This window comes from Cetorhinus maximus, chromosome 18, assembly GCF_964194155.1.
Source record: "Cetorhinus maximus chromosome 18, sCetMax3.hap1.1, whole genome shotgun sequence".
Classification (NCBI taxonomy): Eukaryota; Metazoa; Chordata; class Chondrichthyes; order Lamniformes; family Cetorhinidae; genus Cetorhinus; species Cetorhinus maximus.
The window spans coordinates 60196698-60218688 of NC_135896.1; the positions used below are offsets into that span (position 1 = coordinate 60196698).

Genomic DNA, 21991 nt, shown 5'->3' on the forward strand with positions numbered 1-21991 from the left:
GATGGAAGGGGTCATCAACAGTGCTATCAAGTAGCACTTGCTTAGCAATAACCTGCTCACTGACGCTCAGTTTGGGTTCCCCCAGGGCCACTCAGCTCCTGACCTCATTACAGCCTTGGTTCAAACATGGACAAAAGAGCTGAGCACCAGAGGTGAGGTGAGAGTGACTGCCCTTGACAACAAGGCAGCATTTGACCCAGTGTGGCATCAAGGAGCTCTAGCAAAATTGGAGTCAATGGGAATCGGGGGGAAAACTCTCCGCTGGTTGGAGTCATACCTAGCACAAAGGAAGATGGTTGTGGTTGTTGGAGGTCAATCAGTACCAGGTCATCATTGCGTGAGCTCCTCAGGGTAGTGTCCTTGGACCAACTATCTTCAGCTGCTTCATCAATGACCTCCTTCCATCATAAGGTCAGATATGGGGATGTTCGCTGATGATTGCACAATGGTCAGCATCATTCATGGCTCCTCAGATACTGAAGCAGTCCATGTCCAAATGCAGCAAGACCTGGACAATATCTAGGTTTGGGCTGACAAGTGGCAAGTAACATTCATGCCATACATGTGCCCTGCATGACTGTCTCCAACAGGAGAGAATCCAACCATCTTCCCTTGACATTCAATGGCATTACCATCGCTGAATCCCCCACTATCAACATCCTGGGGGTTACCAATGACCAGAAACTGAACTGAACTAGCCAGTATACATAAATGATTTGGAGGGAAATGTAACTGGGCTAATTAGTAAGTTTGCAGACAACACTAAGGTTGGAGGAGTTGCAGATAGTGAAGAGGATTGTCAAAGGATACAACGGGATAAAGATCGGTTGGAGACTTGGGCGGAGAAATGGCAGATGGAGTTTAATCCAGACAAATGCGAGGTAATGCATTTTGGAAGGTCTAATACAGACAAGAATTATACAGTAAATGGCAGAACACTTAAGTGCATTGACGGGCAGAGGGATCTGGGTGTACAGGTCCACAGGTCACTGAAAGTGGCAATGCAGGTGGATAAGGTAGTCAGGAAGGCATATGGCATGCTTGCCTTCATTGGCAGGGGTATTGAGTATAAAAGCTGGGAAGTCATGCTGCAGGTGTATAGAACCTTGGTTAGGCCACACTTGGAATGTTGTGTGCAATTCTGGTCGCCACATTACCAGAAGGATATGGAGGCATTGGAGAGGGTGCAGAGGAAGTTTACCAGGATGCTGCCTGGTCTGGAGGTTATTAGCTTTTAGGAGAGGTTGGAGAAACTCAGATTGTTCTCACTAGAGCGACGGAGATTGAGGGGCGACTTGATAGAAGTTTACAAAATTATGAGTGGCATGGACAGAGTAGATAGTCAGAAGCTTTTTCCCAGTGTGGAAGAGTCAATTACATGGGGACATAGATTTAAGGTGAGAGGAGAAAACTATAGAGGAGATGTGTGGGGCAAGTTTTTAACGCAGAGGGTAGTGAGTGTCTGGGATTTGCTGCCAGAAGAGGTGGTGGAAGCAGGTACGATAGTGGTGTTTAAGAGGCAGCTTGACAAATACATGAATAGGATGGGAATAGAGGGATACGGACCTCGGAAGTGCAAAATGTTTTAGTTGACGGGCAATATGATCGGTGCAGGCTTGGAGGGCCGAAGGGCCTGTTCCTGTGCTGTACTTTTCTTTGTTCTTTGTCCTATATAAATACTATGGCTACAAGAGCAGGTCAGAGGCTAGGAATCCTGAGGTGAGCAACTAACCTTCTGACTCCACAATGCATGTCCAGCATCTACAAAGCACAAGTCATGAGTGTGATGGAATACTCTCTACGTGCCTGGATGAGTTTAGCTCCAACAACACTAAGCAGGACAAAGCAGCCTGCTTGATTGGCATCCCATCCTTAAACATTCACTTTCTTGAGGCACAGTGGCAGTAGTGTGTACCATCTACAAGATGTACCGCGGGTGGAATAGGATGGGCAATGAATGCTAGCCTAGCCAGCGATGCCCACAATCCATGAATGAATACAAAAAACTGAGAGGTTATATTTTTCAGAAGCCGCCTCTTCTTCATCTAACCCTGTCAGCACATCCTCCTATTCTTTTCTTCCCTGTGTGTTTATCTAGCTTCCCCTTAAATGTATCTATGCCATTTCCCTCAGCTACTCCTTGTGGTGGCAGGTTCCATACTCTAGCCACTTTATGGGCAAAGAGGGTTTTTCTGTATCCACTATTGGATTAATTAGTAAAGATCTTAAACTTAAGACCCTCTAGTCCTCGCCTAACCCACATAAGAAAACTTCTTCACTACATCTAACTGATCAATTCCTTTCACGATCTTAAAGACCTCTGAGGTCATCCCTTAGTCTATATTTATGTGGAGAAAAGAGCCTCAACCTGTTCAATCTTTCCTGATAGGTATAACTTCTCAGTTCTGGTATCGTCCTAGTAATTCTTTATTTGCACCTTCTCCGATGCCTTTTAATAGTGCGAAACCAACCAGAACTGTTCACAGTACTCCAAAGTATTGGTTAACCAAAGTTGTTTGCAAATTTTACACAATTTCTCTGGCTTTCAGTTCTACCCTTCTGGAAATGAACTCTAGTGCTTTGTTCTTTTAATTGTCATTTTACATTGTATTACTATTTTTAGTGATTTGTTTATCTCCACCTCTAGATCCCTCTGCCATGTTTCAACATTGATTTTCCAAGAAATATGTAGCCTCCCTATTCTTCCTACCAAAATGTACCACCGCACACTTGGCTGTATTGAAATTATTTGTCATTTTCATGCCCATTCTTCAGGTTAATTAATATCTTGCTGAATTTTGTTGTAGTCTTCCTCTGTTATAACCCTACACCCCAATTTGGTGTCATCTGCAAATTTTAAAAATGCACTTATGATTCCCAAGTACAAATCTTTTATGTAAATGGTGAACAATTTTGTCCCAGGACCAAACTTTGTGGACCACCACTTCCTGCCTTTTGCTAGTTCCTGCCTTTAACCCCTTGGTAGTATTATCATGGGATGTAAGAGAGGGGTAGTGCCTTCCACAGGCTGGCTTGCTGCACTCTTTGGAATGGCTCATCCTGTACTAGTCTTCACCTGCACCCAGCTCTCACCTGGGGGTCCAAGTAGTTGCTAGCATGCGACACCCAGTAAACCACTTCAGCAGGTGGACCAAACCTGGTGAGGGAAACCGTTGGGTCTCCTAACCTCGGTGACTTAGGGATTTGTCTACTTGGCTTAGGTCTGGGATGCACTCTCATGGTGGTCAAAGGAATCATTACAGGGACACTCTGAAGGCATCACTTAGGAGTTTTGAAATTGACTTTGAATCCTGGGAGAAGCTCACCCAGGATCGCTGCACCTGGCACGACCATATAAAAAACAGTGCAGCCTCCTTTGAAAGCAAGTGAACATCAGAGGCAGAGAGAAAACGCCAGGAGAGGAAATCCTGAGCCAGCAATTCGTCTAAACCTCAATTGCCTCCAGTATCCTGTCCTATTTGCACCAAAACCTTCTAAGCACAAATGGACCCTAGTAGTGACCTACATACCCACTGAAACCTCTACCAAACAACCCAGATGATGAACATGGTTACCTTCCCCACAAAGAACGAACAAGAGCATTATCAACAGAACTTGGCCACGATAATATCAAGCCCTCCGGTACTGTTGGTAATATTACCCCGGCTGATTATTTCCTCCACTGGCACCTTTGGTTAAATCAACTTCTTTGGTACTGTTGGTAACAGCACGTTCACTAGCACTAGTTATGTTATTACTGTTCATAGGAATATTACACCAACTGATACTGTTGGGAACATTTCCCCCTGTATAGAATAGTATTTACCCCTGCTCTAGGTATTACCCTGTTATGTTACTTTTGTTAATACACTTAATTTGACTGTTCTTCTGCATTACTGTTGATTATATTACCCATACTCTGGATATTACTGCTGCTGATGCTTCAAGCAACCTTGTCCCTACTCTAAGTGATACCATTTTTTTTTCTCAGTTCTACCAGAAAGTGATGGATATGTTGTCTGGAGATCCTGGAGCTACTTTGAACCTGCGTGGTACTTACACTGAGTTGTTCCTGATTCCAGCTGTGGTGGGGGTTGTTACCGCATTGCTGTTTATACAAAGGACCTGCCAAGCAGTAAGTGTGTTTGTTTCAGTTACGTATTTCACATTAGCAAGAGTTATATACAAAATCTATGCATCAGAAGGCCCTGGAGATGGTGATGCTTCATGTGATGCTTTCATTGGGCTACACGTTAACTGATAGTATGTTGCTTTCTTTTTAGATCAAAAGCAGAAGGTACTTGGGTAAGTCACTTAAAATTTGTGTGTTCTGATGCAGGCAGTTTACAGCTGTAATCTAATCAGTTCGCCTTTAAGATTATATTTTGAATTCCTTTTTAGGAAGAGAGAAGCAACTAGCAGGAACAGTTTCTCAACTGCTTGATGAGAAGTGCAAAGTTCTCGAAAGACTTAATGATTGCACACAAAAGGTATGTGCTGTTGTTTCTGCTGTTTCTTACCAGGTGCTGAATTGTCATTCTTCTTATGACTAATAAAGTGCCAATCAGTTAAAAGTTTCCACTATGGAATATCATTCCTTTTAATGTTCCATCTAATTGGAGTGCCAAGGCATTTTTTAATTTGATTATTTACTACAATGTATCCAGAACTGATTTGAGCTCTCAGAATTTTTACATAGATCTTAATTTATTTTCATGTTTTTCTAAATGATTTATTTGCCCATAATTTAATGTAATTGTCCACATATTTTCAGTACAAAGAATTTGAAGCTTCTGTAAAGAATGCTGCTGACTTAAAAGAATCAACAGAAACAAGAACTTTGCATCTCCAGGTAAGAATACTGTGAAATAGGGTTTCAAGAAAAATGTTTGATTAAGATAGTCAGAAGATTAACTATGAGGGATGATAATTTCAAATGGAGTCTTTAGAGCTGTAACCCAAAAATCTACTGGCAAGTGGAATTCCATGAGGATCTGTTCTGTTTTCCTTCCTGTTTCCATGAACAATAATGGAGGATTTATGGCCCAGATCTTCCGGTCCCAATAGCAGTGAATGCTGAAATGTCCATCACTTTTGAGGGAAGCATCAGAACCTGAAGTTCTAGGGTACTGGCTTGCATCCGAATCTGGAACTTGCAGATTGCCAGAAATGGTTCCATGGGAACCCATGCTCACAGTTTCCCCAACATCAGCGGGACTAAGGAGCCAGAGATTTTAGGGTAGGTGGAGAACCGGGGTGTGGGAGATTGAGCAGTGATAGGCATTGGGTTGAGCAGAGCCAGGGGTGGCGTGGAGGGATGGGGGAGCAGATGAGTAGAACCAGAAGTGCAGAAGTGGGTGGGAGGGGTGGTGAGCAGAGCTGCAGGAGTAGTGTGGGTGGGTGGGTGGGGAGGAGGGGGGCGGGGGGGGGAGGGGGTCAAGCAGAGCCAGGGTTGACCTGGAATTAACAATGGATGCGAGACAGGTTAAAAACACTGAAGTCTCAACCTTAAATATGCTCAACAATTGAGCATCCACAACCTCCTGGGGTGGACAATTCCAAAGATTCACAACCTCCTGGGGTGGACAATTCCAAAGATTCACAACCCTTTTGAATGAAGAAATTTCTCCTCCTCCTCAAAAGATCAACTTAACTGTGTCCGTGTCCTAGATTCTCCTGTCAGGGGAAGCAATCTCTCAGTGTCCACTGTGTAAGTCCTTCAGAATTTTATATGTTTCAATGAGATCTCTTCTCATTCTTTCAAACTCCAGTGAGATAGGCCCAATTTACTCAGCCTGTTCTCACAGGACAACCCTCTCATCCCAGCAGCCAGTCTAGTGAATCATCACAGTACTGCCTCCAATGCAAGTATACCCTTCCTTAGGAATGGAAACCAAAACTGCACACAGTATTGCAGGTGTGATCTTACCAAAGCCCTGTACAATTGTAGCAAGACTTCCTTATTCTTGTACCCCAATCCCCTTACAATAAAGGGCAACATGCTATTTGACTACCTAATTGTTTGCAGTACCGCATGTTAACTTTCTGCAGAAGCAATATACTGTGGATGCTGGAAATCTGATGAAAGTCATAGACCTAAAAAGTTAACTCTGTTTCTCTTTGCACAGTTGCCAGACCTGCTAAGTATTTCCAGCATTTTCTGTTTTTATTATAGCTAAGTTTCTGTGTTCCTTGCACAAGTACACCTGAGTCAACGTTTAGAAGTTTCGCACCTTTCAAAAAATATTCTGCATTATTAAATTCTTACTCCCAAAGTGAATAACTTCACACTTCCTCACATTATGCACCATCTTCCAACTTGTCGCCCACCCATTTAGCCTGTCTATATCGCTTTGTAGCCTCTTTCTCCCCTCCTCCCGGTTTATATTCTCACATTACCAGGGAGGTGGTGGTGTAGCGGTAATTTCACTGGAATAGTAATCCAGGGGCCCAGGCTAATGCTCTGGAGACACGGGTTCAAATCCCATCATGTCAGTTGGTGGAACTTAAATTCAATTAACAAATCTGGAATTAAAATCTAGTCTTCGTAATGGTGACCATGAAAGCATTGTTGTAAAAACCCATCTGATTCACTAATGTTGTTTAGGGAAGGAAATATGCCATATTTACCTGATCTGGCCTACATGTGACTCCAGACCCACAGCAATTTGGTTGACTCTTAAATGCCCTTTGAAATGGCCTAGTAAGCCACTCAGTTGTATCAATGCGCTACAGAAAAGTCAATAAGGAATGAAACTGTACGGACCACCTGGCATCGATGTAGGCACTGGAAACGATAACAGCACACCCAGCTCTTTCAACCCTGCAAAATCCTCCTTACTAACATCTGGGGGCATCTGCCAAAATTGGGAGAGCTGTCTCTCAGACTAGTCAAGCAACAGCCTAACATAGTCATACTCATGAAATCATCATTCATTCCCTCCACTACCAACGCACAGTGGCAGCAGTGTATACCATCTACAAGATGCATAGCAACAACTCACCAAGGCTCCTTCAACAGCACCTTCCAAACCCGTGAGCTCTACCACCTCGAAGGACCACCTGCAAGCCCCCCCTCCAAGTCACATACCATTCTCACTTGGAACTATATCGCCGTTCCTTCACTGTTGCTTGGTCAAAATCCTAGACTCCCTAACAGCACTGTGGATGTACCTACACCACATGGCCTGTAGCGGTTCAAGAAGGCGGCTCACCACCACCTTCACAAGGCCAATTAGGGATTGGGAATAAATGCTGGCCTAACCAACGACACCCACGCCCTGTGAAAGAATAAGTTAAAAATAAATTACTCTCGACCCCTTTGTCTAAGTCATTTATATACATTGTAAATAATTGAGACCAGCACTGATCTTTGTGGCATTCCACTAGTTGCCACCTGCCAAAGTAATAATGCTCCATTTTTCCCTATTCTCTGCTTCCTGTCTGTTAACCAATTCTCGATCCTTGCCAATATATTACCCCAACTCTGTGAGTCCTTACCTAATCATCCTTTGTGTGGAAACTTATCGAATGCCTTTTGGAAATCTAAGTACACTATGTCTATTGGCTCTCCTTTATAAAACCTACTAATTACATACTCAAAAATCTCTATGGGCTAGATTTTCGTGGAGTCGGGCCAACTCCGGAGATCTTTAAAAATGGTGGGCAGAACCCAGATATGGAAGTCCCACCCCATTTCCGGCCGATCCCATTTTTGCCAGCAGAAGGAAGTGGCGCAGCATGAATCTTAGAAGTGGGAAAACCGAACTCAGCAGGGCTATTTAAAATTAGTTCAAATTTATTCCATTTTGGCTCTTCCAAGTGCCTTAACCTGCAGTGTGGGAGTCACAAATTGATGGAGGAAAAATAAACATTCTTGAAGGGCAGATAAGGTCTATTTTAAGTGTCATGATCTGAAGTTATTTAAATCCCCAGACCTTTAAGCATGTAAAAACTAGGCTGCAGATGTCAGTTATAGTAAAGAAAACAAACACACCCTGTTTGAGTGCATTTATTGACAGGCCATAGAAAAAATTATTACCATCTATTTCAATAGACTTCAGTGTTAACATTTCTCAAGGGCTGTTATTACAGTTGAATCCATTATGGTTGCTCCATAACCACTTAGCCCCCCTGCTTAGATAAGTTCACATTTAATTGACCATTTTAAGAGGCTATTAAAAGATTAGCTGTTTTTCATGTGGTTAAAAATAAAAGCTTTGTTTTTATAACAGATTGACCACTTGAAGGGATTTAAAATCTTTGAATGGGTTCCATGAATTATTCTTTTTCTCTCTGTATCAAGCGCGTATGTGTGAGAGTTTTCTTAGATTGTTAGAAGTTTGATTTTCTTTTCATTTTCACATGGCTTCTGAGGTACGCCCATAGAGGATATTGGTTGAGTGGCTATGGAAATGGCCTGGCGGGTATGAGGTGACATGGAGGTGGCATGGGGGATGAGTGGGAGGGTGAGGGCTAGAGAGCTGAACAGCCTTTTATAAAACTGGGGCCAAAGTCTCAGAGAACCAAGGCAGGCCTTCTAATCAGCCCGCCTTGGCACTTGTTCACACGCATGGCTGCCTCCAGGCTGCCTCTAAACTGCCTCCAGAGGGCAGCAGGCCTGACTCAGTCACGCCTCCTGCCACCCAGAGTGAAAATCATGTGTGAAGGGGTTGATTCCATGGAGACAGGTCTGCTGAGTTGTGATATTTCCTGATTCAAGCATCCTGCCTCCATGGTGAAAATCTGGCCCTACATTTAGTCAGTTTCCTTTTTGTAAATCCATGTTGACTCTGTCTGATCATGCTATGATTTTCTAATGTATCGGACAGAATTTCTGTGTTTTATTGCCCATGATCAAAGTATTTTTATATGTGAGGTCAATGTATTTTCTTACCCTTAGAGTGATTTGTCCCCATTTAAATTGTCCTCATTTCAGCAGCAAGCTTTTGTGAATTTTAATATAAGGAAGATTATTTATTGTCACACACTTGACCCAGGGGTTTAAAACACAACAACCCACACACACTATCACAGTCACAAAGATTAGATACAGATGAAGGATCAAAAGAATACAATTGCAATCTGGAATTATTTCAATCTCTTTCGTAGTAAGCCTGTGGTTTCTGTTATGAAAATCAAAAATTATCTTAATGTTGAGAGCGGAAGTCAGGAACTTCAACTCCCAATGAGCCTCGGAGCTTTTGCGTATGCGCAGGCCAGGAGCAGGTTGCACATGCGCAGATTGGCAATTTTACTTTCTTCAATATCTGCACGCCTATGCATAAAAGAAAACTGGCACTAAAACCTGGGTCAGATGACTGGGAGCGGAGCGCCAGTGAGAGGAAGAGCCCCCGGCAGGGACAGGGAGCAGCTCCAAAGAGAGACTGGACTGGGAAAGGCCCCAAAAGAAGAGTCACAGATAGGGGACAGGGACAGGAAGGGGCCCAACTTCATTTAAAGAGAGAGAAGCAGGGAAAAAAGGATCAAAATAGGAAAAGGGCTCCGGGTCACAGACTTCAAGTGAAGAGGACCCAAGGGAAGCCCTGGTAATCAAAGACGGCTGAGAAGAAGCTGTGAAGATTCAAGAAGACAGCCAAAGGTTGGTGACTGTGATGCGGGCCATTAGGGAAGAGGTACCCCTTTGGAGCAGTAGTGTTCTGCTTGGCACAGCCAAAGAGCTGAAATTGTGCTTGCGAGTTGGTGCTTAAGTGTATACTCGGGAATCCAGGAGAACAGAATCCTGAAACCTGAGATTGAAAACCTGCGAGGTGAATGACTTTCGCAGAGAATTCCAAGTTTAGATCTTCGAAGGTGAAGACTGGAATCCCTTGTGAAAGAGACAGTTTCAGTCAGATTAGTTGACTCTCAGTGTTACTGACAGCTGGTTGGGTTGTTGAGAAATCCGTGGACCTTGTCTTGGTCGCATCTGCCATTTATTGCCTAGTGTGGTGTGTTTGACCATAGTTTGCCTATTAATTCACATATACTTCAAATTAACCCTGAATGTTAGAGTGTAAGATAGATATTGAAATTGTTTTATCATTCTGACCTTGTATAATAAAGTTTATTTTCATTTGTTCAAATGGAATCTTGTGGCTTTATTCAATTAGCAAGTGTCTTGAATCTCAAACTTTGTCTACTTTAAACAAAATGTTATTGGACCCTCTGAATCTTACCAAAAACCTGGAGGTCTGGCCAAGGATCATAACATTTCTTAAATGAATTGATGCTTTAGCTGGAGTGGAGTTCTTGTAAAAGGAGAGAATTCTCTGTAATCAGCTAAACTTCTTGTAGTTGATTTGCCAGAAGGTCAGCTCTCAGATGAACTTGAAGTTGGAACAGGTTGGGGAGAGAGTCCTTCTTCCACTTTCAAGGTATAGCTGTTTATTACGTTGACTGCATTGTTGTCTTGCAGCTGGTTTGATGGCTTTCAGGTGGTGGTTCTGATGGTATCTATTTCAGAAAAGCTTTTGCTGTTGTATTTTAAAAGAAGGTAACAAACATGGCTGCCTTACCCATGTGACCTGTTACAAGCCCTTAGTCCTTTTCCAAATAAGTTGGTGTCTTAGACTGGTAAACATCCCATGTTGTGGCTTTTCACACCCTGAGAGTTTCAGACAGCCAGCCTTTGTGTTTGGGATGAGGAGCCATCATAATACAATGAAAGGTTGATGAAAGATTTCATATTTGTCTAACACCCATTGAGTTTTGAGGTCTCTTTTGTCCATGGGGAAGCAAAAAAGATGAGTCAGCTGGTTTGTTATAGTCTTTTCTGTTGATGGTGCATCCTTAACAAAGTGGCTCTGATTGTCCCTATTTTAATTGGTTATTTGCTTGAGTTTCAGGACTGTCTGGAGCTGAATACAGCCAAGTTGCATGATATGCTACAGCCATCTTAAACAGCTTTTGGTGTTTAAAATTATCTGTGAAGAAAATAGCTTTAGAATTTGTAATATCTTCATGGCTGCACTGGGCATGACATTAAGTACATTGTTGAGAGCTCCTTAATATTAGATTTCAGCCAGTTACATTTGCTAACTTCCAATCCACTGGGAGTGTTCTAGAATCTAGGGAATTTTGAAAAACCATAACCAATGCATCCACTATCTTTGCAGCTATCTCTTTAGAACCCTAGAATGTAGGCCATACGTCCTGGGATTTATGAGCTTTATGTCTCTTAGTTTCTCCAATACTTTTTCTCTGCTGATATTAATTACTTCAAGTTCCTCATTCTTATTAACTGCTTGGTTACCCTCTCTTCATTTGTCTTCTATTGTGAAAACTACGCAAAGTTAACGTTCAATGTCTTTGCCATTCACTTATTCCCCCAGATAAACGAAGGAACCAAGTGTAATGAATCCAAATCAACCGATGATACAAAGCTAGGTGGGAGGAGGCCACAAGGACTTAGCAAAGTAATATAGATGCATGGAACCAAATTTTAACTGCTTGCCAGTTTGGATTTGGGTGGATTCAAATCCTCAGATGCTGGCATGTTGGTAACCTGATGTGATCCCAGGTGTTATCCGAGGAGAGCAGAAATCCCCATGGAACTGTTGGGTCAGACATTTAAATATTCAATTAATTATGCCTTTAAACCAGAATTCTGGATTTAACAGCCAGCACAGAGGCTTCTTGAGCTGTGTGGAACTCGCTAGGAACAACTGGGCAAGAGCACAGCAGGAAGTCATTGATCAATAAAGCTGAGAGGCTGGAAAGCTTTTAAAGTGTGAAACTGCATAGCTACTTCCCTGTCTATGCTTATGCTGACAGAACTTGTTCTGAGAGCATGTTTTCACTGCTTTACAAGTGACCTCCATTTGTTTGGAAGTCATTTCACCTTGAACTTTGTCCACCCCAATCTGCACTTCCCTGCTGTCAGTTTTCATTGCAGCATTGGGAGCGGCTTATGCAGCTCTGCCATGAACCTCTGATGAAGAACAAGAGGAGGATCAGCAGCAATAGGAACAACAACAATGATGACTGCCTTTTCTGTAACCACGTGTCCCTCCAGCTCAAAGGAGGTGGTATCTCCAGCCAAGGGTATGTAGACAGAGGACCAGCTTCTTGACATGGAACAACAATGCCTCAGGAGGCTCAGGCTTTCATGGTAAGCCATTCCTGATACCAGCAGTCTTTTGGAACAAGATCTCCTTCCAACAGGGCCAAGTGGACATGCATTGCCAAAGAGCTTCAAGGTCACCACAGCCCTGAATTTCTTCACTTCTGGCTTCTTTCAGAAATCTGCTGGATTTCATAGGTCTATCTCCCTAGTGACTGATAACACAATGCTACGGCTCGCACTTAACGTCCACTTTGACGCTGATGAGGCCAGTCAGACACAGAAGGCTCTCGCTTTGCTATGATAATTGGATTCCCACAGGTACAGGAAGTCATAGACTGCACGCATGTGACAGCTGAGGTGCCCTCAGATCATTCAGTAGTGTTTGTTGATTGGAAGGTTTCCACTCTATCATTATTCAGCCTGTTTGTGACCACCGGAAGGTTCTTGTGCATGTCTGTGCAAGATATCCTGGAAGCTGCCATGATGCCTTTATGCTGCAGCAGTCACATCTTCCACAGGTCATCACACCTCGAGCAGAGTCAATGATTGGCTCCATGGAGATGAGGCTTAGCCTTGAAAGAGCTGGCTGATACAATTCAGGAGCCTGGATAAATCTGGGGGTGTCCTTCAGTTTGTACCAGTAATTATCCCCAGAAGGATAGTGGCCTGTTGCACCTTACAAAACACCACTCTGCAGAAAGGACTGGAGCTGCAAGAGGGGGAAGGTGAAGATTGCACTGTATCCTTGGAGGAGGAGGATGAGCAGGAGGCGGAGGAGTCTGATGTGGTCAGGGTGCCTGCAGCTGCTCATCTAGCTTTCAGTGAAGCCCATGACAGACTCATCAGGCATAGTTCAGATAAGCTGTGTTTGTGAAGCCTTATGGCACGACAATACTAAACCCAGTGCCCCATCCCACCAGCATAAATCATTCCCACAGTCTCAAATCTCTTCATTTCATTCACAATACACTCTGGTATTACCATACTCCTAAAACCTAATACCCATTTGGAAGACAGGATGCAACAATGGAGATGCACAGGCAATGGAAACTTGAAATAAAGTGCATGATTCGTTTACAATGTGCAATATTTTAACACACTGACATTTTTATAATCACCCAAGTGAATCTCCTTGTGCCACTAAAACATTTTGCAATAATCAGAAAAGAAAATACAAGTAATGCTACCCCTGTGTCTTCATCAGAGCTAGAGGCAGACTGCTCAATCCCCTCCTTTCAGCCAAGGTGCTTGTAGTGGACAACCTCTGGGTTTGCCACTCCAAAGACTGCCCTAACTGTTTAGGGCCAAACTTGGCCATCAGAGCAAGAGCAGCATGTGGAGCCTTGACTGAAGGACAGAGGGACAAGGGATGAGATGTGTTAGTGTTTTGAGAAGAGTCCCCATTCTCGTATCCCCTTTCTTCATTTTGCCCCTCATGGCCAACCCACACTTCCATACTAGCCTAGAACTAGAGAACGCTTTGTCGCATTTCAGTGGGGTGCTGAACGGCCATGGCAAGGATTTCTGTTTAATCCTGTTTAAACTGGTAGTCTGAGTGTTTAGCCAGTTGGTGAGGGTCAGCATGAACTTCCTTCCTCTAATGCTTCATGCAGGTGGCCAGTCTTTCCATGGTGGTGAACATGATCACAAATACTTGAGACATCATTACACTCAGGCTAGAGACAGACTCCTCCAACCTCTCTCTCCAAGGGTGTGTAGTATCTTTGGAAATGCTGACAGAAACTTGCACGTTAACTGCTGCTGCTCCAGGATAGTCTTTTCATTGATGACCCCCCACAAGGTGCAGAATCTGCATCCAGCTTAGCAAAGCTTGGAGTCTCCTGTGGCCTCCAGGGCCTCTCCACTGCTTACCCTAACTCCAGTACACCTTTTGTTCCCTTGTGATGTGTGCCTCACCATGTGACAACCTTGCTATCTCCTTTAGATACACCACTGAGGTGTGTGTATCTGAGCTGGTGGAGGGAGTGATTCCCCAGAGTGTGCACCTTCCTCTGTGTACTCCTGAATCACCACCTGCTCCAGCTTCTATATCATGCTTGATGGGCCTGTGGAAGAAGCCAGACATGAATTAGAACTGACAGGAAAAGGTAAAATGTCCCCATTGTGCAGATGTTCACATTTCAGCTAATGGTGACAGCAAATGAACGTTAGTAATTGTTAGGTGCCAGGTGGCAATATGATATCTAATTTTGCCACTAGATATCTGGGAGACTCCCCAGTCTTGACCCTCCATTGTCAATGGTCATGCACACCCTGCCACCCTGCCAATCTCCAAGGCTGCCTCTTCCACAGTGGTCAGGATGGCTCTCACTGGAGGGCCACCCCTACAAGCGGTTCCCTGCCTCTCTCTGGAGTTGTGCACTTTCTTTTGCAAGGAAAGAAAGCAGAAAATTATGAACAGCGTTTCCTCTAAGTTACGCAGGTACGAAGCCGTACAGCAATTGGGAATATGCCATGTGGTGGAAAAACAGGCGAAATTGTGAGTATGCGCAGGTACACAGCAATCTTAAAGAAACGGCGTAGTGCTACAAATGGACCGTGCACAACATAGGGAAATTAGAGGGAACATTGATTATGAGTGTGAGAAATGGACTTTGTAGAGAGGATGGAATAACAACATTTTTGGAGGGTGACTGTGAATGATGGGTGTGGGATGGAACTAAGATGAAGGTGAGTGTGAGGGTTGGCTGTTCAAATGGAGCTATGAGGAGGTGCCTGGAGTGAGTGGTGCTGCATAGTGTTTTGGTCTGAGAATTGTTGTACAGAAGAACGCTGGAGAAGTCAGAGGTTGGGGATTGATACCTGAAGGCATTATGCCACTCACCTTTCCTGCCTCATGAGGTCATTGGAGCTCTTGCAGCACTGAATCCAGGATCAATGGACCATTCACTTCCTCAGCCACTTCCTTCCACATCTGCTTGGTTTGAGAGGCTGGCCCGTTCCTCCAGGACCTCAAGGATAGAGTTAGAGAAACAGGGGTAGCTTTTCACATCTTGCTTTTATTCCAGTGATTGCTGAGGCCTACAGCATGCAGTTATTTTGATCCCTGCCAAGCTTCATTTAACTAGAAATCTTTCCATTGACCATTGTAAGTTGTCACCATGTCCTCACCCTGGTCGGGAAGCTTAGAGTTAAACAGCCATGGCAAAGCCCACTGCTGCAACAGTCGGATTCCCGAGCTACTGCTGGACTCCTGCTGTGAGTGGGTCAGTTCCATTAAAATTCCACCTATTAACTGAGTGGGTAAGAAGGTGTATATAGTAGGGAAATGTGAGATTATTTACTTTGGTGGGAAGATTAGAAAAATAATGTTTTTTAAATGGTGCGAAGCTATTGAAGTCGCTGCTCAGAGGGATTTCCATGTCTTTGTCATGAAACACAGAAGGTTAATGTGCAGATACAGCAAGCAATTAGGAGGGCAAATGGTGCATTGGCCTTTATTGCAAAGGAGTTGGAGTACAAGTGTGAGGAAGTCTTGCTGCAATTATCCAGGGCTTTGGTGAGACCACACCTGAAATACTGTGTGCAGTTTGATCTTTGTACCTAAGGAAGAATATACTTGTCTTAGAGTTTGTGGAGCAAAGTTCACTAGATAGGTTAACCCACATCCCAGGAACCAATGAGAAGAGATTGAGTAGAATGAGCCTATACTCCCTGGAGTTTAGTAGCATGAGAGGTAACCTTATCAAAACATATAAGATTCTGAGAGGGCTTGACAGGGTACATGTGGAGAGACTGTTTCTCCTGGCTGGAGGGTCTAGAACTAGGAAGCCTAATTTCAGAATAAGGGGTTAGCTATTTACGACTGAAAGGAGAATTTTTTTCACTGACTGTTTTGATGAACCTTTGGAACTCTTTACCGCAGAGGGATGTGGATGCTCAATCATTCTGTAAATTCAAGGCTGAAATCAATAGATTTTTAGACTCTTAAGTAAATCAAGGAATATGGGAATCAGGTAGGAAAGTGGAGTTGAGGTTCAAGATCAGTCATGATCCTGTTGAATGATCAGGCAGCCGCGAGGGGCTGTATGGCCTACTTCTGATATTGTGTCCTTAAGTTCCTTAAAGCAATCTTAAGTTTGTGAAGGCCCAGATACATCTGCATCAGTGTTCTGCAAATGCAATTACAGATTTGTGCAGGCCATCTTCCCAGCATTTAGGCACATGAGATAATTCACTCATCTGCGAACTTGCAACATTTGAAGCAACATGATTGTTAAATGCCTTCCCTTGCATAGGCTGGGTAGGGGAGCCACTCCCCTGCCCTTGCTGCGGACCCTCTCCCCCTGTGACCACCCCCCCCCCCCCCCCCCCCCCGCAATCCCACCATCACCCACCTGTGGCCTGGGACTCTGGCTGATCCTAGATGCATTGCCAGCATTTACCACAACTCTTCCGGTGGTGCTGCCTACAATGATTACTGCCGGGTTCTGATTGGCTGGCAGCTATTGGGTGCGGGGCGTGTGATTTCTGCCCAGGGTCCTTGATCTGCTGCTGCCCAGTTGTGCAGTTAATATGGCTTCCCCGAAAGGAGGCATTGCAGGGCTCTCGCCAGCAGTAGGCGAGACTCCTGCCTCCATTAAGTACTGCCAAGGTTTTAGAAAATATGATTAGTCATTTTCTACTTTATTTACTAATTAGAAATGACTTAACTGATGAGGAAGAAAAAGGTTGATGTTCAAAACTGACAGAACACATATATAGATCTGCTGATAATGCCATGGTCAGTTGACCAGTGAAAGGGCAATTGATAATATTTTAAAGGAATGTGGATAAATGCAAGCAAATATACAGGTAGAAGTGAGAAAGAGTTACATAATGAAAAGGAGAAAGATTTGTGTGTAATTATCCACCTTACATTTGAGTAATCAGTTCACCCAAGATCAGCCCCGCTGAACCATTCATGGTAGACACTCTTATGCACCCTTCCAAGTAATGCCTTCTAGCAACTATCACCCATGTCAGATTTTTCTCATCAGTGATACCGTTCCTCTTCCTTTCAGCATAATGTAAGGGTTTACACAACATTGCTTATGCCCTGCCAGCCACCATGATAATCTAAACTAAACATTCTGAATAGTTCATAATTTGAAGTATACCTAATAGATTATTTTAAATATTTAGGATTCTCACACCCTCCTGACATTTTTTAAAATTGAGGTTTTTCCTTTGTTTTCATTTCATTATTCAGCCATTTGTTGCCAACTGATTCTCTTTGGGATTATATATTTCAGCCCGTATCATCAGTTATCAGAGAAAGATGTAAAGTGAGTTGGCAGTGATTAGTTTGCGACATAAAATATTTGATTAGGAATACCAACATCATGTTTTGTAGATTTCTAATCTGGAGATTTTAAAATAATCACTTGCCTAATTTTTAAAAATGATTCTCCTACCACTGGTACTGTTTAGAAGAGGCTCAGCTTTGTACACTGGATGTTTTTTTTTATTCATTCACGGGATGTGGGCGTTGCTGGCTGGGCCAGCATTTATTGTCCATCCCTAGTTGCCCTTGAGAAGGCGGTGGTGAGCTGCCTTCTTGAACTTCTGCAGCCCATGTCTTTGTTTTTGTTAAGGAAAGAGGAAGATTGTGATCTGATTGCTGCACTAAAAGGAACGGTAGATACTGAACTGATTAACATTTTTTTATTGTTTCTAATTCCAGTTGAAAGGTCTTTATTCTTGTTTTCAGACGGTGACAAATTTTGAGACCAAGTTTTTTTTTATTGTGTTGGGTTTTGTTTGTACAAGTGAAATTGTATTTAAGACCAATTCCATTTCTAAAACTTTTTTTTAGGACACATATGCCAAGTTGGATAAATCAAATAGCAATCTTAGACAAACCATTGATCAGTGTACACAGGATCTAGAGGAAGAAAAACAAATAAGATCACAAAACAGCAATCTGGTATGTAATAACTGTACATTTCCACTTTTATTTTAATCCACTATTAATAATTATGTTTAGCTTACACCTATATAAAAGGTGTTGTCAAATGTGTGAAGAATAATAAGAGGTATAGATCCTGTGTGGATTTAATTGCAGTTTACTCCTTGCAGATTACAGAAATCCAAGCAAATTTAATTGCCCTGGAAAATGAAGCACTGAATCTTAAAGTCCAAGTAGAAGAGGTAAGGGTTGCAAAATGTGATTAAATAACGCTGCTGATGTGTTTAGTGTGGCAGAAAACAACTCAATGTCTCTTTGTATCTTAAGGCTAAAAATGAATTAAAAGGAATTCCGAATAATGATTCAAGACATCAGGAATCATTCCAAACTGCACAAGAGGAAAATTATCACATTAAACAAAGCAAAGAACAGGTAATATTTCTGTCAAACATTTCATATCACCACCTACCTATCACCTCTTTGATCTTTATTCCCTGAAAGATGCTTGCTGACATATTGTACAGAGTGGCAATGAGCTATAGCAAATGATAATGTAATGGCAGTCAACTGAAGATGAGTTTAAGGATAATTAAAATACAATTTATTTTTATTTGTTTGATATCTTTTTGTTCATATAATTTTTTTTCCCATGTTTATGGCATTTTATTTTCAGGTTTCTTTTCTAGGTCATCTTGCACCATAAACTGCTTTCCATGCAAAATGGTAACCAGTGAAATCTTTTCCAAGCCGCTCTCCATATTGTGCAGCATCTAGCAGCTAGAAGATGTTGAGGTTCACATTGCTACCAATTTTTCCCCTCTTTCTATGAGGCAGTGCCTATTTTCCAATCTACAATTCTTGCTAAATGTCCTGATTAAGATTGGGAATTTGGTTCATGCAATTGTGGTTACTAATCTGTCGTCTACCAGTTCACTGAATTGTATCTTTGAATGGCCAAAATTACCACATTTTCTTTGCAGCATTCTTTAACCACGGTATGCTACTGTATATTTTTTTGATCTTTTAGTCCCATTTTGCCACCGGTCTTTTTTTACCCACGATGCTTTGTGCTTCCTCAGCTAATCTCAGAAAGAGCTGTTGAGAGATGAGGAATAGCACCTCATCTTCCGACTAGGCACTTTACAGCCTTCCGGACTGAATATTGAGTTCAACAGCTTTAGATCATGAACTCTCTCCTCCATCCCCACCCCCTTTCCAATCCCCCTTTTTCCAATAATTTATATATATTTTTCTTTTCTCACCTATTTCCATTATTTTTAAATGTATTTCCATCCATTGTTTTATCTCTACCTTTTAGCCTATTTCGATCACTTCCCCCCACCCCAGCCCCACTAGGGCTATCTGTACCTTGCTTGGCCTACTTTCTACCCTTAATGTCACCATTAGCACATTTCTTGGCTAATATCACCTCCGTCAATACCTCTTTGTCCTTTTGTCTATGACATCTTTTGGCAATCTCCACCTATCACTGGCCCTCTATCCAGCTCTACCTGTTCCACCCCCCCCCCGCCCTTAAACCAGCTTATATTTCACCTCTTTTCTATTTTTCCTTAGTTCTGTTGAAGAGTCAAACGGACTCGAAACGTTAACTGTATTCCTCTCCGCAGATGCTGTCAGACCTGCTGAGTTTTTCCAGGTATTTTTGTTTTTGTTTTGGATTTCCAGCATCTGCAGTTTTTTGCTTTTATCTGTTGAGAGATGTGCTGGACAGGTGGAGCAAGATGCTGCTCTAACCTTATGCTGTGTTTTATAACTACATGGATAATTCTATTCCTTAAAACTGAGATAAGGATTCTTGATGTGATAAAATATTTTGAATGTATTGATAATGCCCAGTATGTAGAGGGTGTCTTACAACCCATTCTCCTAATTGTGTTCTGTAGCTATTGCAAGAATCAGAAGGATGGGAGGAGCGATACAGTGATCTTAATGAACAAATTAAATTATGTGAGAAGTCTCAGAAAGATACGCGGAGTGTTCTTGCAAGTAAAGAAAATGAGGTTAAGGTAAGGTTGTGTTCCTGTGAAATAAAATAATAGTGCAGGCTTTTACTCAAAAATGTCCATTTTGAATATTTCTGTACTCACAGACTCTGACAAGCTGCCTTCTAAAAATGAAATTGTGGAATCCAGCTGAAGAGGACCATCCTGCCGAAGGTAATAGTGAGGACAAAATGGATGTTAAAACTGAAAATGGGGAGCACTCAGATATTGAATCAGGGAGTTAATATTAAGACAAATATCTTAATCTTGTTTTTGAACATAATCTCTTCAATCAGAACTCATCTGAATGTTCAATCTGGTTGTTAATGTGTATTCTGCTGGATTCAGCGATAGTCTGGGGAGAGAACATAACATAAAAAATAAGAGCAGAAGAAGACCATATGACCCATTGAGCCTGCTCCACCATTCAATAAGATCATGGCTAATCTTGGACTTCAACTCTACTTTCCGACCACTTATTCCCTGAGAGACCAAAAATTTGTCTATTGCAGCCTTAGATATATTCAATGATGGCACATCCACCGCCTTCAGTAGAGAGTTCCAAAGATTCACAACCCTTTCGGTGAAGAAATTTCTCCTCGTTTTTAAAAGTTCATTCATGAGATGTGGGTGTTGCTGGCTAGGCCAGCATTTATTGACCATCCCTGATTTCCCTTGAGAAGGTAGTGGTGAGCTGTCGTCTTGAACCGCTGCAGACCATGTGCTGTAGGTGGACTCAGTGCTGTTAGGGAGGGAGTTCCAGGATTTTGACCCAATGACAGTGAAGGAACGGCAATATATTTCCAAGTCAGGATGGTGAGTGCCTTGGAGGGGAACTTGTAGATGGTGATGTTCATATGCGTCTGCTGCCTTTGTCCTTCCAGATGGTAGTGGTCATGGGTTTGAAAGGTGCTGTCGAAGGAGCCTTGGCGAATTCCTGCAGTGCATCTTGTAGATGGTACACACTGTTGCTAATGTGCGTCGGTGGTGGAGGGAATGAATGTTTGTGGAAGGGGTGCCAATCAAGTGGGCTGCTTTGTCCTGGATGGTGTCAAGCTCCTTGAGTGTTGTTGGAGCTGCACCTATCCAGGCAAGTGGAGAGTATTCCATTACACTCTTGACTTGTGCTTTGTAGCTGGTGGACAGGCTTTGGGGAGTCAAGAGGTTAGTTACTTACCCCAGGATTCCTAGCCTCTGACCTGCTCTTGTAGCCATAGTGTTTATATGGCAAGTCTGGTTCAGTATCTGGTCAATGGCAACCCCCAGGATGTTGATAGTGGGGGATTCAGCAATGGTAATGCTGTTGAATGTCAAGGGGCGATGGTTAGATTCTCTCTTGTAGAAGATGATCATCTCCTGGCACTTGTGTGGCACAAATGTTACTTGCCACTTGTCAGCCCAAGCCTGGATATTGTCCAGGTCCTGCTGCATTTGGACAATGATTGACCCCTTATCCTCCAACTGTCACACCATTGTCATAGACTCCCCAGCCAGGGGAAACAGTGTCTCAGTATCTACCCTGTCAAACCCCTTCATAATCTTCAATGTTTCAATGACATTGCCTCTCATTCTTCTAAACTCCAGAAAATATATGCTGAATTTAATCGGCCTTTCATCGTAGAACAACCCTTTCAAACCAGTATCCAACATAGTGAACCTTCGCTGTACTGTCTCCAATGCAAGCATACCCTCCCTTAAATTATGGAGACCAAAATGGCACACAGGTGTGATTTCACCAAAGCCCTGTACAATTGCAGCAAGACTTATTTCGTCTTGTACTCGAGTCCCTTTGCAATAAAGACCAATATGCCATTTGCTTTCTTAATTGCTTGCTGTATCTGCATGCTAACTTTTTAACAGATCCCAGCCTTTCCCAATTACTGATGACAAAGTTACAGGCCTGTAGTTCCCTGTTTTCTCTCTCCCTCCTTCCTTGAATACACTTGCTAACTTTCAATCTGCTCGGGCCATTTCAGGATCCAGGAAATTTTTGAAAATCATAGCCAGCAC

The 21991-nt window shown here is 42.8% G+C and overlaps 1 protein-coding gene across 1 annotated transcript in view; it reads left to right on the plus strand.

Moving 5' to 3' along the window:
- Positions 1-21991, plus strand: part of mia2 (MIA SH3 domain ER export factor 2) — a 65357-nt gene that overhangs the window by 18446 nt on the left and 24920 nt on the right. The window contains exons 4-12 of the mRNA XM_078562744.1: positions 3992-4135; positions 4284-4305; positions 4402-4490; positions 4775-4852; positions 17886-17996; positions 18149-18220; positions 18306-18410; positions 19883-20005; positions 20089-20155. Coding sequence (XP_078418870.1) covers positions 3992-4135; positions 4284-4305; positions 4402-4490; positions 4775-4852; positions 17886-17996; positions 18149-18220; positions 18306-18410; positions 19883-20005; positions 20089-20155 — 811 coding nt within the window. The remainder of the gene's footprint in view (positions 1-3991; positions 4136-4283; positions 4306-4401; positions 4491-4774; positions 4853-17885; positions 17997-18148; positions 18221-18305; positions 18411-19882; positions 20006-20088; positions 20156-21991) is intronic.